Genomic DNA, 17,088 nt, shown 5'->3' with positions numbered 1-17,088 from the left:
GCTATACGTATACTCCTTAATTGAAGAATTAGACTCTAATTTGACTTTTGTTTTAATTTTTAATATTTTTATTTTTTAGATTTTGTAAAATAATAAAAAATATTAAAAGTAAATACAACAATGAAAACAAGTCATTAATTACGGTTGTGGATTGCAAAATAAAAAATACAAAGTATTTATTTATTTCAAGTAAAAAATTAATTTTAGAATATTTTAAGTAAAACAATATTTTTTATAAATTATATATAATAAAAATATGAATCCAATTTTAATATATTGACATAAAATCATTTTACACATGCATTCAATCACATAATGTCACATTGTCAAAAGAATAATTATGATTGCACGACTTTATAAAATATTTTACAATATTAATGTATCAAAATTAAATTTTAAAAATATTTTAAAAAAATTAGCCACGAACCTTTTCGGGTATTTGTATTATAAAAGTTAAAACTCCTTCAAATATATAAAAATTAAATTCTTTAACGAAACCAAATAACCAAATATTTTCCGACCAGAATTCCTAATTCCTAATCCTAGGAAAGTAGGAATGAATGAATCCTAAGACATAAAACGTTATGACCAAAGGCAAAGACTCTTACGCGCACTTGACCACATTACACTGCCACACACACACATTCATATTCATCACTCTTTTTCTCCTTCATTTCCCCTTTCAAACCCCTCTTCTCTTTTTTTTTTCTGCATTATTTTGCTTCCTAATTTTTTACCTCCTCCTTCTTTATCCCCGTGTTTCTTTTTCTTTCTTCTTTTTGGGGCTTATTTTAGGGTTTCAAAACTTTTCAAAAGTCTTCCCGTTCCTAAATTTTAAAGCAATTCATCCCCAAATTCGAATCTTCACTCTCATCCCCCTTTTCTCTCTCGTTTCCCAGCTCCCATTTTCGCTCTGAAAGTCCTCTCCAGAGAATTGATTTTTTTTCTTATCTTTTAATTTTTTTCCTTCGTTGGTTGATGTAAATTTTCAAATTTTGATTTGGTGGAAGAATCGGTTGGTGAGTAGCTGAAAACAACGGATGTTGTTGCGGTTGTGGGGTTGATTGAGGGTTCAATAGTGAATTTGAAATGGTGGGGTGCTTGTGAAGATTAGAAAACTTTTTCCTTTTTTGGAACCCTAGCTAGTTTGCTGTCTAGAAACATGAAATAATTGGTGATTCATTTCCGGGGGGTGTTTATGGTTTTTGTGTGATTTTCAATTGGAGAAGAAGAAGAAGCGTTATGGAGAATGGTTATGATAGGAAATTGGCTGAGAACTTCTCAGCTTTGCGGATTAATAACCAACATGGTCAACATCAGCAAGTGCATGATCAATCTCACTTCGATGCTAACAACAGTGATAACTTGTATCAGGTCATGAAGGCTGTTGAAGCTGCTGAGGCCACCATTAAGCAGCAGGTAATTGGTTTTAAGTTTCAATACTAGTATTGTGACCCTTTATCCAAGTATGGTTGATTGGATGGTGTATACATGTTCGTTATCATTAGCATTAGTAGTTGTATGATTTAATTGTGTTGCCTCATATCATTCTTGAAGTTCTTGGAAAAATTTTCATTCTATCTCGATTAATCTTGTTATTATGTTTTGTAGTACTTGCTTGGCACGTATATTGCGTGAAAACATTAAGCAAATAAAAAGAGAAAGAGACTATTTGGAAGCTTTATTAAGATTACTGTTGGCGGAAAAAATACTCTTGCACACCATTGTAGTTGTAGGTTTACTTTGGTATAATGAAATGGTCGTATACTGGCATCTCTCATGTCATATCATATCATATCATATCATATCATTTTAGATAGGATACTGAAGATGCAACTTGGTACTTTGGACAGGTGGAAGAGAATAATCGGCTCAGGGCTGAACTTTTGAACAAAATTCAAGAACTAGAAAGATATGTAAGTTCTGAAATGCTTTATGTTTGACGTATTACATATTAATGGTGAATTCTATGGTGCCTTTGTTGTGGTGCCTAAATTGCCTAACTTACCTTTTAAAGTACAATGTAAAATGTTTAAAATAAAAAGTAAATTATTTAAAATTTATTAAATATTATCTATTTACTTTTTTTAGTAACTTAGGCACAATGTTAAAGGCACTATAGCACTCACCTTAGTTATGGCTTTGTAGTAAATAGACTTTTTTCTGGTGGTTTTTTCAGTACTCTTGTTTTGTTTATGGGTACTGCGGTATTGGCTTGTCTAGCACCTTGGAGGAATTTATTTACTTATTTTATGTCTGCTGCCACCTTTGTGGTTTTTTTTAGTACACTTGTTACCATTATTATTGTTTTTAATATTCTTATGTCTTATCAATGATGATTATGCCTTTAATGCTGTAAGTGTTGACAATTTATTTCAAGTTTTGAAGACTTATTCTGTGTGTTAGAATTAGAATTTAGAAATTATTTAGTGTTTTGTTGCTACTTGTCTTTGCTATAGTGGTCATTCTGCTGTTTGCAATACGTTTTGGAGTTGGCCACTTTGCATTGCTATCCCGGATTGACTACCATTTTACTAATAATAATTCAATTCTCCTTTTATCAAAAAAAAAAAAAAAAAATCGTCACTTAATGAGATGGACTAAAAATAGCCAGTGGTTGTTTTTTGGACGTGAAATGGTTATGTCATTTGACCACATGGCAACAATGTGAAATTGTCATTAACAATGGTTGTTTGAGATAAAAGTTGATACTATGCTGAAGTCGTTATTATATTTGTAGAATCCAGACGTGTTTGAGGAAGTGTTAATTTTATTCCCCTACCCCATGTGCTCGGAAAACTTTATAATCAGATACGCTTTGAAGAAGAATATTTTTACATGATTGAGTTATGATGAGAAAATAACACACATTTTTGTTTTTGGTGGGTTGGGTTGAGGGATGGAAGAAGAAAATATAATGAGGGAGGGAAGACAAGGTATAAGAAAAAGGAGGGATAAGGGGTTCTCCTTAAAAGCAATAATTTAAGAGAAAACTTCAAAAGTCTCATTAGTGTAATTTATACTTTTGACAGAAGCAAGGTGAATCAGTGGATCAAAGATCTCCTTTGGTTGCTCCTTTGCAGGAGCAGGGTCATAGATCATATCAATCAGTTCCATCATCAAGTACGCTAGAACATATGATGAATGGTACAGGGCGTCCTTTTTAACTTAATTAACTGGTGAACTAGTGATCCACCAATAATGAACTTTAAAATGATGCAGCCAGAGGTGAAATAGTTAATCGTTCTGAGAACAGTCAAATAAATGGGACATATAGAGTACAACCAAATGATCAGCGACCTGTGGATAATGCTGGCCCTTCACAGTTGTCTTCGCCATCTACAAGTTCAGTCTCTCCTGGCCGGTATGTGGTATCAAATATCAAGTGTAATTTTAATGCCCTAGATACCGTGTAATATCATATTTATTAATGCAATGTTAAAGAAGGAATTGCATAATTTTAGAAACCTGTCTTTGCCATAGGCATCTACCAGGAGACTATGATCCCCGATTCAGTTCACCTCAGCAGGGCTTGATGCCAGTGGCAGAAATGAATAACTCTAATACTTTACTGAAGCAGGTACCACCTTTAGTTCTAAACTTTTATTTTTTATATCAGTGCTTGATTTATGATGCAAATCTATTTAGGATTTGGCTATCAAGGTACGAGAACATGAAGAAGAGATCATCCAATTAAGGAAACATCTTGCAGATTTTTCTGTAAAGGTAAACGGTGTAAAATATTTTCTGTAAGTTGATAACTCATGGTGCCTTGCTGTCCATTATGGAGACTGAAGTGGTGTTTGTTTTTTTTTTTGGTGGGACAGGAAGCACAAATACGTAATGAAAAATATGTCTTGGAAAAGCGGATTGCATACATGCGCTTGGTATGCACAAAATTTGTTGAATTCCTTGTGAAACTTCTAACATACTTCTCCCGTATATTTGATGGGGATTAAGCTTAAGTATTTGTAATATTGCTGCTAGGCCTTTGATCAGCAGCAGCAAGATCTTGTAGATGCAGCGTCAAAAGCTTTATCATATCGACAAGACATAATTGAAGAAAATATACGTCTAACATATGCATTGCAGGTTATTTTTCCTACTTTTTTATTGGTGTGTGTTTAATGTGCACTGGTAATTTGGTTGCACTAAATGTTTTTGAATGAATCTTCATAGGTGGTAACTTTTTCTATTATGTTTGTTGAGAATGAATTTTGAAGGTTACACCTTTTCTTTTCTTGCCAGGATGCTCAGCAGGAACGAACAACATTTGTTTCATCTTTGATGCCACTTCTTGCAGAGTACTCCTTGCAGCCGCCTGTTGTTGATGCCCAGTCGATTGTTAGCAATGTCAAGGTCAGGTTTGACCTATTTCCTTGTTGTTATGAATGTGACACTTGGATGTATTTCAATGCTCTCCTTTCTCTTGTGGGGATGTTACACAGAGGAAAACAACTTTTTCTGAATAGGATTTTTTAGGGTGTAGTCGTTCTTAACTTTCTATATGGGAAAAATCAAGAATTGATATTTAGCTAGGCTTTTGATTAGCTTCCCCTTATTCATTCCTATTCATAATGTATTACTTTAATATTGGTAGGATACCGTATCTATATAACATAAAATATATATGGAGGCAAGCTTGGACGTATGTGGCTTGAGAATAAGTTGCACTAAGAATATATGGAGTACAAGTTTCGCGGAGGAAGAGAAACAGTAACACTAAAAGGTTAAGATTGGAGGAAACATCATACTAAAAATAAAGAGGTTTAAGTATCTTGGTTGTATTATTGTGGACAGTAGAAAAACACTAATACTAACACTATAGGATTCAAGCAAGTTGGTCAAAATGGCAGTGTCTTTGGGTTTTATATCCGACAAGAAATACCTTTAAAGCTTACGGGGTAAATTTTATTGTATTGCTATTAGATTAGTTAGTTATATGGAACAAAGTGTTGGGACAAAGGAGAAGCATGAACATAAGTTTAGCATAATCCGAGATGAGGATGCTTCGATGGATAATTGATCATACGCGTATGGACAGAATAAGTAACGGGGATGAGAGAGAAAGTTGGAGTAGCACCTTTTGTTGAAAAGATGGTGAAATCTCATTTTTGATGATTTGGACATATAAGGAGAAGACTGGTAGAACACAGCTGAGAAAGGTGGATTAGATGGAAGATGAATTAGTGTTAGAGGTAGAGAAGACCTAAAAAGACTTTGCATAAGGTGGTCAAGTGTGATTTGCATGAACAATCTCACTTCAGACATGATAGATGATTGGGAGCAATGGCGTTGATTGATTCATGTAGTTGATTCTACTTAGTGGGATAAGGCTTTGAATCCTTGGAAAAGCCTCCAAAATGCTTAGTTTTACCATTGTATGGAAGTTGCAGTAATACTGAGATTCATATGTACTGTTTGTTGGAAACTATGTAATAACCAAACATGAGCATCCTTTTGACTTTTAAAAGTGAAGGGTAACTTACATGGAATCCAATTTCTTTAAACACCCCCGTCTTCAAGGCATCCAATCTTAATTCGGCTTCATAAATGAGTTGTATGTGTACTTTTAAGATTTTTCTTTCAATTTTTTTGGGTTTTTCTTTTGTTTGGGGGGTTTTGGGGGGGGGGGGGAGAGAGAGACCGGGGAGTTCTGTTTTCATTTTTGGTTTCCAATTGCTGTGGAAATCTTGGTGGAATGAATAAAATCTTATAAATATATTTGCTTTTGCTTCCATTCATTTTGATGGGGTCTAAATATTTTATTTAATCAGTTTGTTCTACATCTTTGCAGGTTTTATTTAAACATCTGCAGGAAAAACTTCTTCGCACCGAGGTAAGTGATACTTTGGTTCGCTAAATTCCTGTTAATTCAATATAAGTAGTATTAAAATCTAGGCGGACAAGATAGTAGCTATGTAAAAATATTGGTTCCTGTTATCATAAAGGGCTTCTGACGATTGGTTACGTATGTTCCTTATCAGTCGAAGCTAAAGGAGTCACAATATCAATTGATGCCATGGCGTCCGGATTTGAACAATGCCAATATTGCTACGCAATCACCATCTCACCCAATTGGTGCACCTTTGGCAACTTCAGTATGCTCATTTTTGTGTTTTTGTTCCTTTACCTTGTTTTGCATACATAAAATTCTAAATATTTTCCATTCTTTATTTTTAAATTTTTAAATCAGAATAAAAAGGGCCTTGAGCTGGTACCTCAGGAGCTGTACTCCCAAGCAAGGACTCAGGTTTCTGTTGATTCTCACATGGGCAATGATTGGGATATGTTTGGCCGCACACAGACTGGCATGGGTAGTGGTGTGACAACCAATGTTGACGGGGATGATTCGGGGAGATATTCACCTTATGCAAGCAGGTGAGCCTGATCAAATGGAGACTGCTACTCTGAACTGAATGTATTGGTGGGTTCTGTTTTCATGTCATCTTTGTTAATGTGGTCCTTGCATGCAATCTTGTCTGCAATTTGATTCAACTGGATAACTATTTATATGCGACCTGTTTGGCACTAATCTTTACAGATGTGTCTTCTTAAATGGTGCTATCATCTGAACCAATGGACAATGGTATTACTGAATTGCTAACAGTGAGGGTGTCTTTGGAATGTTAAAAATGTGGAAATGATTTGAAATGAATTGATTACATGTGTGAATACAGTTGCATATAGCATGCATACACGTTATATGTATATCTTATGCACATTTAAACAATAAGCTGGATCCTACTAAATAGGATTGGCTACATTGATCAAATGACGCTACAATGCCTTTTAATAAAACATGTGTATTTTGTTTGTTTATACTTAAATCATTTTTAATAATTTCATCCAAAACTTTCTTAGATCTACTAACTTTGCCTATTTATAATTATAATAGGCCTATCCATAATCCTCCTCCGAACATGTCCACGACACTTAAAGATGACATTCTACCAACTTCTCAATAACTGGTGTTGCCCCAATTCTCTCATTTTTTCATTCTTGATTCTATCTAGTTTAATGTGACTGTGTCAATTGAATCATTCTCATCTCTGCAGCAGTAAGATTAAGCTGTGTTTGGTCAGTGTGCATTCTCAGACATAGATACAAAGACACATACACTTGAGACATGGACATAAAATATTTGTGTTTATGTATTGTGTTTGGTAAAATAGATGGACAAAGACACAAAAATTTGGAAAGTCCATATTACCTCCTTATTAAAGAAAAGCCTACTATCGTCTTCTCTATCCACCCATTGCCCCCTCTTACTACCTTCAATCTCCAGCCGAAAAACCAAGAGCCAGACTCATCAAAGATCAAAATCAGATTAAAAAAGGTAAAAATAAAAACCCAAATTCATTCTCATTAAATTAGTTCTAATATTTTTCTTCTCTCTTTTCCTGGAACACTCTTTTCTTTTCAAAAATCAAAATGAAACCATAAAATCAGAATAGAGACCCATGGAAGAGGCTGCTAAGGTAGCGTTGTCTCGAATCTGGAGGTGCGAGATAAGATAGAGAGAGAAGAAGGGAAGGGGAGAAGATGGGAGCGAAGGGAAGAAGATGGAGGGTGGAAGAAGGAAGAACAGAAGAGGTAGAGAAGGAAAAGGGAAGAGAAGAAGATGGGGATGGAGAGTGGAGGTTGGAGAAGGGAGGCTAAATGGAAAAGAGAAGAGTAGAAGAGAGCGGGAGAAGAAGAGAGGGTGTTAAGTTGAAACAACAGCAGCAGCCGGAAGAGGAGAAGAGAAGAGAAGAGAAGAGAAGAGAAGAAATACGCTAATGGGTATAGGGTAGTTCTGGGATTATGAAAATATAGTAAGGACAAAGTTGTCCAAAAGTATAATCTGATTTGTGTCTCTAGCAAAAAAACCGTGTCTCAACATTTTGGAGAGACACAAAAGACGTGTCTCTTGTGGGTGACCATATGTAACCGTGTCTTAAAAAAATCGTCTTAGCAAACAAACGAAACCTTATGTTTTTGTTGGCTCGTCACTGTCCAACATTCCATGGCCGGTCGAATAGTTGCGCCATAAAATTTATGTTTAAACCTTAGTGGTACTTTTTTATCCTAAATAAATAACACAAAATATACAAATTAAGATGACACAGCTATCATTTGTGTCAATGTAAACTGGAGAGGACATATATGTGGTTTCTATGTAATGTGTCTGTGTAAAGCAACGCAAAATAATGAGGGCTAAAATAGTATTTTCATAACTTAAATTTCCAAGTGATATCATTTTCATATGAATTCTTTAAAAAGTCACAAGATTTCATATGCACACAACTCAGGAAATTAATTCATTTCCTTTTTCACTTTCTACCTTTTAAACGAAAGATTAGATTTGTAAATGAAAGCAATTTCATTTTATTACACTCTAAACACATTGAATGTTTTAGTTGACTCATTTTCCTGTTTTTTGTCCCTGAAATAACTGGTAGAAACATAAAATCATGCTTGCAGATCCTGAGTTCTATTTTTTTCTCCTAAATGAAGTTTTGTATGCATAAGCTTTCCATCCTTGGAATGGTGATTAGCATATATGATATATCTGTCCTGCTAGTTGTAGATTCTAGTTCATATTAGGATATCTGCCTGCTCTGTGATGTCAACAACTGCTAACAGATAATACTTCATGATGCTAGTCTCAACAGTAAATCTAATTTATTTAATCAGCCCAATAACTAAGCTTCTAGGTTGATTAGAGTTTCAACTTGCATGAAGTTTTTTATGTAAATTTTGTTAGCTCACTTCCTAATCATTAGGTAAAAGGTGAGTTTCTTTGCTGCCAATTGGTGATAATTCACTTTGGAGATCATTGCTTAGCAAATGCTAATTTTGATTCCGAAAGTTGCTGAGAAAGCAATATGGTTCTGATTTGTTTGGTATTCAAATAAATTTCTGTTTGAGGGAGAATAGTATTGAGTTAACATATAGCACTTGTACCCTCTGGTTATTTTGCATTTTGTGGTAGCTTGTTACACAAAATGGAAATTCTTGTATGATTTCTGTTCTTGAAATTGTGAAGAGCACTAATTTTGTATTGGATCTTTACATATGATCTTTATTGATTGGGAAATGGCTTATCATAGGCTGGTAGTTGAAGTTTTATGGAAGGTCTAGGTGAATAATAGGATGCAGATATCTAAGATTTGAGCAATCAAATATATTGCCGAATAAGAACCTGTGTGAGAATACATGGTAGAATAACAACTAACAAGGATTCTTGTTCTTTTAGGACTACATCAAGGATGAAATCTTAGTCCTTAGCTTTTTATAGTAGTACTGGATGTGCTTACTGAACATATTGAAGATCTAGTCTCACGTTGTGTGCTAGATGGGAAACTAGGGTTTTGAGTGTGTCAGTCCACTATTAAAAGATGGGAAATTGAAGATGTGTAAACACTAAGAAGCATGATGGGTGGTTGACGTGTTGGAGTGTGCAAGGACTAGTATGAGGATTAGGAGAGGAAAGGGGAAAACAGAGGATATAGTAATGAATTAGGGATTCTGAACAAGTGTATTCTAGTGTTCTAGGAACCTAGGAATTGGGGAAAAGTATCTGATGCTGTATTTACAATTGTGTAAAGCTTGAGAGATTCTATCCGAATTCTTAATGAATGACTACACAGAACCTTCATCAAATGGGAACCTCCTATGTATTCTCGTATTTCAGCTTACCCCCTATCTGATGTCTTATCTCTCAAGTAACCGTTGTTTCATTACTTGCATAGGTCAGTGACTGGTTACCCTCCCCTCTCCTTAAATTCTTTCTTATATACATAAGAATATGTCTTACAAATGGTTTCCTAACAGTTTTTTTTGGTATTTGCGATTAACAAAATGTACCAGCATAGCTTTAGGGAAAATTGTAATGCACAACTATTAAACCAGTGATTTTTTATGGGATCGAATGTTGGGAGGTTAAATACCAACGAGAAAAGAGGATAGATGTTGCATAGACGAGGATATTTTGATGGATGAGTGGATGATATACTAGATGAGATGGGATTAGGAATGAAAAGTTAAAGTTGAAGTAGTGCGTATTGTGGATAAAATGGCTGAATCTCATCTTATTCTGTATTGCAAAATGTGGAAACTATTAAAATAGATTTAATAGTTCAAAATTAATCATGATCTATTTCAGGACACTATCATGTCAAGTGGAACAAGACTTGATGGTTACTATTTTTAGTATTCATAGAATCAAACAAAAGAATAAGTTTTGATTGATTTGCCACACACACAAGCGTGCACACTCAAGTTGAACTGAAATAGCTCCTTGGAGGCTCAAATGACGAATTTTTAATTGAGACTTAGACCAGTATCGGTAACAGCAGTGACATCCACGCTCAAATATTGTGTCTATTTTACAGGAATTCTTCAGCTCATGATGTACCCATCCACCTAGGTGATGCTCATCCTCCACATTATGGAGAGGAGATAACTAACAAACAGGTGACGTTTCGCGAACCTGTGAGCAACAATGATGTGGATGATCCTGATGGAGATGGAAACAATAGTGAGAGAGAAACATCTGCTAACTGGAGTGGCAATGCGCCTTATACAACCGCTGTTGATGAACCTGCTCCCTCGTATTCTCCATATTTGCCACCTGTTCTTGAAGAACCTTCTTCGTCATTTTCTGAGGGTAATAATTAATATCCTTTTGAACTTCACTAAATGTTCAGAGCTTTGATGTTGACCATTTTCAAGTTGAATAAATCACAATACAGCTGCCGACGATGATCCCTTACCAGCCATAGAGGGCCTTCAAATTTCTGGGGATGCCTTTCCAGGAAGGGAACTTCAGGCATGCGGATACTCCATCAATGGCACCACTAGTTGTAATTTTGAGGTTAGTTTTTTCCCCTTATAAATTGAACGAGTTTGTACTGCTTTATTTCTTAAGAGTTTTCATTACATTGTACTTAGATGTGTCTGTTCTAACCGTTTGTCACTGCCTTTGTTTCCCTTGTTGGACTGTGCCAGTGGATTCGACATTTGGAAGATGGTTCCTTTAATTACATCGATGGTATTGTGCTATTGTTTACTTGTTTTTATGTTCACCTTTACATCCATCCTGATGTAATGATCTCAACCATATCCATTGTCCAAAAACAGGGGCAAAGCAACCCAACTATCTTATCACTGCTGACGATGTTGATACATTGCTTGCCATTGAAGTCCAGCCTCTGGATAACAGGAAGCGCAAGGTACTTTTATCTCTTATAGTGGCTGTCTTGTATGTAAAAGATGTACTGTTCAAAAGTGGCTTCAAATTAACTGTGTTCCAACTTAGGAATATCAATGTGATTTTCAGTGAAAGGGGGAAACTACTAGTAATTTTCAGTGATCATCATACTGACCAATTTAGGTGTTTTGTCACGGGTTTGATATGGCTAATGGGCTATCCTTGTAATGATCATTGATCATTGAATTTCTTTCACAATATTGCTGATGGATGTTGGAATATTTAGTTCTTTGTGTGTTGATGACATTGAATTCTAATTTCTAAGTCTATCCTTTCTCCTTGTCCTGTGTGCCTTGTTACAAGAGCAAAGTTGTCGAACTTTTGTTTTTCTTTCCAAGATCATATGCAGGTGAACCACATTGGTGGGGAAATAATTAGAATATGGAATGAAGAGAAATGAAAGACTAGCGGGTGTTGTATTAGTTATTTAATCCAAGGTTATGAAAACTAGACCAAATATCAAACCTGCCAAGCTACTGTTTAGTGGTTCAACCTGTTTAAAGGGATTCAACTGAATATATATATATGGGGTGGGGGGTGTTGATTAATAAATATATTTTATTATATCAATTTTCTTTTTCCCGTTTTGGTCTTGCCATGTGCACTAGTAGCATTGAAAAAAAAATGAGATAATGCAGTACCAGCAAAAGGAACTTGCAATGAGTAATCACTCCAATGAAGGGGGAATTATGAGTGTTCAGATAAGAAAAATCAGGTTATGACCCATGAACCATGTGATGACAACACCTAATTCTCTTGACATTGTTGCACTGTTCCATAGCCTCTCTTTTCATCATTATGTCCTCTTTTTTCAATTGGCACTTGTTTCCAAATGACAAGGATACATGTACTTTTGATGAAGTTCTTTCCATTTTAATGATTTCTTCTTTTATCAAAGAAAAAAAGTACTCTTTTGGTGAATTTATTCTTGTTCTTTTTTGGATAAACAACAATATATGTTAAATTTGCTGTTTTGGTATAGTTATATTTCAATTGCAAGTTTATAGATTTTAATGGGTCATTGTGCCCTGTGCGCAATAGTACACCATGCTTAATAAGTAATTTGAGAAATATAGGTACTATGTGAATTGATTCTGATTGAGTTCTTTCAAATGTGTACTTTGTGAATGGATTTTGACCTCTTTTCTTATTTTTTATGGGTTGGTGTGACATGGTTATTTAATTAATTTTTATTAATCTCATGCATTCTTCAATGTAGGGAGAACCTGTGAAGGTTTTTGCCAATGAAAACAAAAAGATTACTTGTGGTAGGTGCCTGTATTATTATTTTGGAATGCTGATTGATGTTACCATTTATGCACTTGGTATGGTTGTGTATTTGAAGCGAACTTTTAGTAAAATGTAGTTAAGTAAAGTAATGTTCGTCAATATTTTAACCTAAGGGCGAATGTGTGACAATTTTTAGAAAGGCTATATTCTCCATATCTTTAAACAGTGCAATTTGACCGACCCCTCCAGGCCCCAACTAGACATCTAGGGTGTTACATTTACTGGAGTAAACATCTGCCAGTGATCCAATATCACGCATTATGCTCTGATGTTTACAATGTAGTTAAGATTGTTGGTCAAAAAGCTAAATCACGGTTGGTGGAATGCCCAAATGTTTACAAGGACTATCTTGATTGATCTCTTATGCTTATGCAGCATAGGAGTTAAAGTCTATCATTTGTTGCATTTGTGTTCTATAAAGTGGGAAAATAAATATCATGACAGTTGTGGGAAAGTTGATGCAGCTATAAGCCTGACCAAAGCATTAATATAATGCATCTTAAATATGAAGCTATCCTTAGTGTGCTTTCTTTAATGATACCGGGATAGTCCGATAGAGGTGGCATTAACCTTTACCTGTATGAATTGGTGTGTGGATGCCCTTTCTTGGTTAGTGAAACAGAGAGGCTAGTTTCATCCTGTAGGTACTCATTGTGCTTCAGATATTTATGGTGCATAATATGATATTTATTTGAATTCTAAGTGGTGTGTTGTCCCAAAAAAACACACTGAAGTGGAAACAATTTGATCTTAATTCTAAGTGAACATATCTACTTTGGATGTATTGTGTTGTTTTCCTTGATTTCAGTTTTGTGCTATGGCTGCAATTTTGTGGATCCCTCCTAAATAAAATAGCTGAAGTATTCTCTTATTTGTTTTCAGATCCTGAAATGCAGAGTTGCATAGAAAAAGCTTTTTACACGGGACAAGCTTCATATAAAGTTACTCTTTCGGTAATTGAATGTAGCAGAGTTTTGGAACTTATTTTACTTATGTTTGGAGAATTCACGGTTACATAAATAACTTTGGCTTTGTATTACAGACTGGATATCTTGATATATGGGAACCAGCCACATTGACCGTTAAGAAGGAAGGTTATAGTATCAAATGTAGTGGACCAAATGGAGTAGTCATCACAGAAAAGTTTGCGTCTTCCAGCAGTGTATGAAGTTTGATTATTTGATGCTTTGTGTGAAAGTTACTGCTAGTTAAAGTTGTATAAAATTATTGAATGAGTAAAGAAAGTAAAACGGATTCTGGGATCATTCAGTAAAATATTCCTCCCTGGAAGATTTCCTTTTAGTGAACTCTTGGTAGTAATAGTTTACTTGTGCAGTGTGCTTACTACTACTACTATTATTATTATTATTATTATTATTATCTTAATAGCTTTCTGGGAAGTGCAATGTGAGTGCACATTTTACCCCATTCCTTTCCTTCCCCCCTGATGCCCAAGTGATCTCACTGGTCTGACCAATAGAATACCCTGGAAAGGACAAGTATTCTGTAGCAGTCTTGTTGGAGGGTCTTAGAATTATTTGAAAATTGTTGTCATGCCTTTTTGTTAATCTCTAAAATTAATCTTGGTGTTCAGCAATTATTTATTTATTTATTTATTTTAATCATACGTGGCTCTTCCTTTTTTAGGTTATGATTCCATATGGACATGTTTCAGAATTTATTATAATGGGTTCAAGTGGCACTGACCATCTGTTAAGAGCAGAAAGCACTCCAACAGATGTTTCTGGGTAAGTATTCATTCTGTCGTGTTGTTGCAAAAACGGACAAAAGCAATTGAGTGACACGAGAATTGGTGAACAAGTTTGATATTTCAGCATTGAATGCTAGAATTGGTTCCACATAAAGACTAGAATCATAGAATAGGAGCGTGTATTGAATAGGGAAACTTCCTAGCATTGTGTTAGAATTTTGGGGAGATACAAGTAAATGTGTAGTTACAGTTAGTGGAAGAGTTGGAGTTCCACAACCTCCAAGATGCAAATTTTAAAATGATGAATCAACCATAACTAGTCCCTCATACCCTTTATTTATAACTATGCTAATTAACTAGTGAGTCCTAACACTGAATATATAATGACTCTTCATGAGATTTCCCTCACCCTAAAGTTTAAGGTCTACCCAATAGACTTAGGTCCCTAATCCTTGGTGTAACCTTGAGCAATAAAGATTTGTTAGTGAAGAGGTGAACAAAATTCTGATATGGTGCTTACAAAGCTTTCAGAACTGTGGATTCATTTATTTATTTTTAATCTCTAAGCCAGACGTAGGAGTATCCTGTGTCGTGTTTTCTGATGATTGTAGTGTAACATTTTTTTATGGTTATTTATTTTTAATTTTTTTTTCTGATAATATTTTTATGTTCTTTTTGCAGTGCAAGAGATACTATTGTGCTCACCTTGAGATTATTCATCTTAAGGGTAAACAAACTTTTCCCTTAACTTATATATTACACATTTACACCCTCCGGTCTCAAATATTCTCCATTGCGACAAAGGGGTACATTGAAAAACCAATGAATTTGGACACAAATATCCCAGTGAAGTCAACTGAAACTTTTATTGCAAGTCTCAAAAATGCGAATTCCCTGATTGGATAATTGGGAATTTCAAATCAGTTCTACTCTTTTTTTTCCAGTATAAAATATTTAATATTAGACATTGGGCCGGTCTGTGGTGACCGAGTAGTATACTCAAGGCTTAACCCAATTTTTTGGGTTCTGCAGGCTGCGGAGAAAAAGAGAGGGAAGAAAAAAGGATTATTCTTTAACAGTTTAAATTTGAAGTGAAGAATGGTAGCTGTTTGGCAGAAAATCTCTGCTTCATACAGAAGGGTACTGGGATGGGAGATGTGTTTTGTGTGTGGAACGAAAATTTTGCTCCTTTCATATTTATATATACTAGGGCCGAATTAGCTTGAGCTGTAGTTGTGAATTTATGTATTCTTTTTGAATATTCAGTAATTATTTTTTCCCCCCATAGCCCTGTAAGTCAAGTGTTGTATTGCTTGCTGTACTAGTCATTCTTGTGCATATTTTTTTCTTGCATATTCATTCTAGTTTTCTCACTTAAGTGAAAATGATATATAGTTACCATTTGAAATTCGTGTAACCTGTCCCGTTTTCCGGTTTCTTTTTGTTGTCATTTTTCTTTTTAATAGAAAAGTTGGAATATGTATCAATAATAGTTTAGGTATTATTATTATTATTATTATTATTTGGTTGTGATGGTATTGTTTTATCAGCTGTTAAAAAGTAAAGGGATTTTTATATTCAATCTGTATTCATCATTTCCAATAAAGTCAGTAAATTTGATGTGCTGTTTTATGTGAGTACATTATTCTTGTAATAGTATGTGGGGAAATTCTGATTGAAGACCCAATAAAAGACTTGTTGAGAAATAGTTTTTACTTTAAACTATCATTATCTATGACTGATGGTAGAGGTTGCCATGCATTACAATAACAATTGTCATTCGAAGTAGGTTGATCTATTATTTCTTTCCACTTTTCTTTTTCCTCTCTTTTTTCCTTTTTTTTCACCCTCTTTTCTTTTTCTTCGCTTTCTCTGCTTTCTCTCGAGTTGGATATAAGTCATTTTTGTGGATTTATTTATCACGATATCAGAGTCCGAGTTGACATCAAATAAAAAATTGTATTATGTGTTTTATTTCAAGGAAAAATAGATATAAATATTTTTCTTATTATTTATTTGAAGGTCAATTAAATTCATCAAAGATACCCTGAATGATATGAGACTACTAGACATAAGGAAAACAAGAATAGTGATAAAGGATAAAGTCTCTATAAAGAGGACTACAAAGACAAAATAAAACAGCATTCTGAACATTGAAAAAAGAAAATATGGTGGAATTGTCACTAAAGAGAATGATGAACTTTGGAATATCAGAGAAAGAATTAAGACAAGCTTTTAGAGAAAAAACACATGACGACTACTTATCGCAATTTAGAGACTAGTTTTTAAAATGTACAATTCATACATAGAAAATAAAAATGGTTAAATAGTGTAAAAAAGTATGACAACTTCCTGCATGTGTTGCTTTGTATGTACTTTCTCAAAAGAAATTGTTGCATCCTTTGTTTTTCTCTGAACACTGGCCAACTATCAAGAAAAAAGACACTCTTTTTCTCTGAGATGCCTAGATAATAGTCTTTTCTATTTTATTGTAAAATGTATATTTTTCTCCTACAAAATTAAAATAACATACATTTTTGTCCACTTGACAAAAATACCTTTCAACAATTATTGTAAATGATATATATATATATATATATATATATATATATATATATATAAAAGTTAGTAATAATTATTTGATTGATTTAAATAATAATAATAATTAATAATGTAATAAATTGTATTTATTTTATTATTGTATCATTAATCATGGAATATATAAAAAGTTTAAATAAAATATTTTATATTGTGTGATAAAATATTAAAAATAACAAAAAATTACAATAACAAGAAATATGTATTTATATTATTATTATTAACTAAATAA

At 34.1% G+C, this 17,088-nt stretch overlaps 1 protein-coding gene across 1 annotated transcript; it reads left to right on the top strand.

Moving 5' to 3' along the window:
* Positions 1 to 633: 633 nt before the first annotated feature.
* Positions 634 to 16,134, top strand: LOC130947611 (uncharacterized). Its single transcript, XM_057876316.1, has 22 exons — positions 634 to 1,419; positions 1,854 to 1,916; positions 3,033 to 3,147; positions 3,223 to 3,364; positions 3,484 to 3,580; positions 3,649 to 3,726; positions 3,828 to 3,887; positions 3,988 to 4,092; positions 4,249 to 4,359; positions 5,798 to 5,839; positions 5,988 to 6,101; positions 6,197 to 6,381; positions 10,380 to 10,654; positions 10,740 to 10,861; positions 10,996 to 11,038; positions 11,128 to 11,219; positions 12,477 to 12,525; positions 13,430 to 13,500; positions 13,590 to 13,709; positions 14,195 to 14,295; positions 14,940 to 14,985; positions 15,291 to 16,134. The coding sequence occupies exons 1-22, from the start codon at positions 1,243 to 1,245 to the stop codon at positions 15,351 to 15,353; spliced, it is 2,271 nt and encodes a 756-aa protein (XP_057732299.1). The 5' UTR covers positions 634 to 1,242; the 3' UTR covers positions 15,354 to 16,134.
* Positions 16,135 to 17,088: the final 954 nt, after the last annotated feature.

Source organism: Arachis stenosperma, chromosome 9 (genome assembly GCF_014773155.1).
Source record: "Arachis stenosperma cultivar V10309 chromosome 9, arast.V10309.gnm1.PFL2, whole genome shotgun sequence".
NCBI lineage: Eukaryota > Viridiplantae > Streptophyta > Magnoliopsida > Fabales > Fabaceae > Arachis > Arachis stenosperma.
The sequence above is the reverse complement of the archived record's forward strand: the minus strand, read 5'-3'. Positions and strand labels throughout refer to the sequence as shown.

What these genes read in the sequence shown, in the direction of transcription:
- LOC130947611 (XM_057876316.1), top strand. Translation starts at nt 1,243, where the DNA reads ATGGAGAATGGTTATGATAGGAAATTGGCTGAGAACTTCTCAGCTTTG. An exon ending in TGGATAACAGGAAGCGCAAG is followed by an intron (nt 11,220 to 12,476) that starts GTACTTTTATCT and finishes TCTTCAATGTAG; the next exon opens with GGAGAACCTGTGAAGGTTTT. An exon ending in AAACAAAAAGATTACTTGTG is followed by an intron (nt 12,526 to 13,429) that starts GTAGGTGCCTGT and finishes ATTTGTTTTCAG; the next exon opens with ATCCTGAAATGCAGAGTTGC.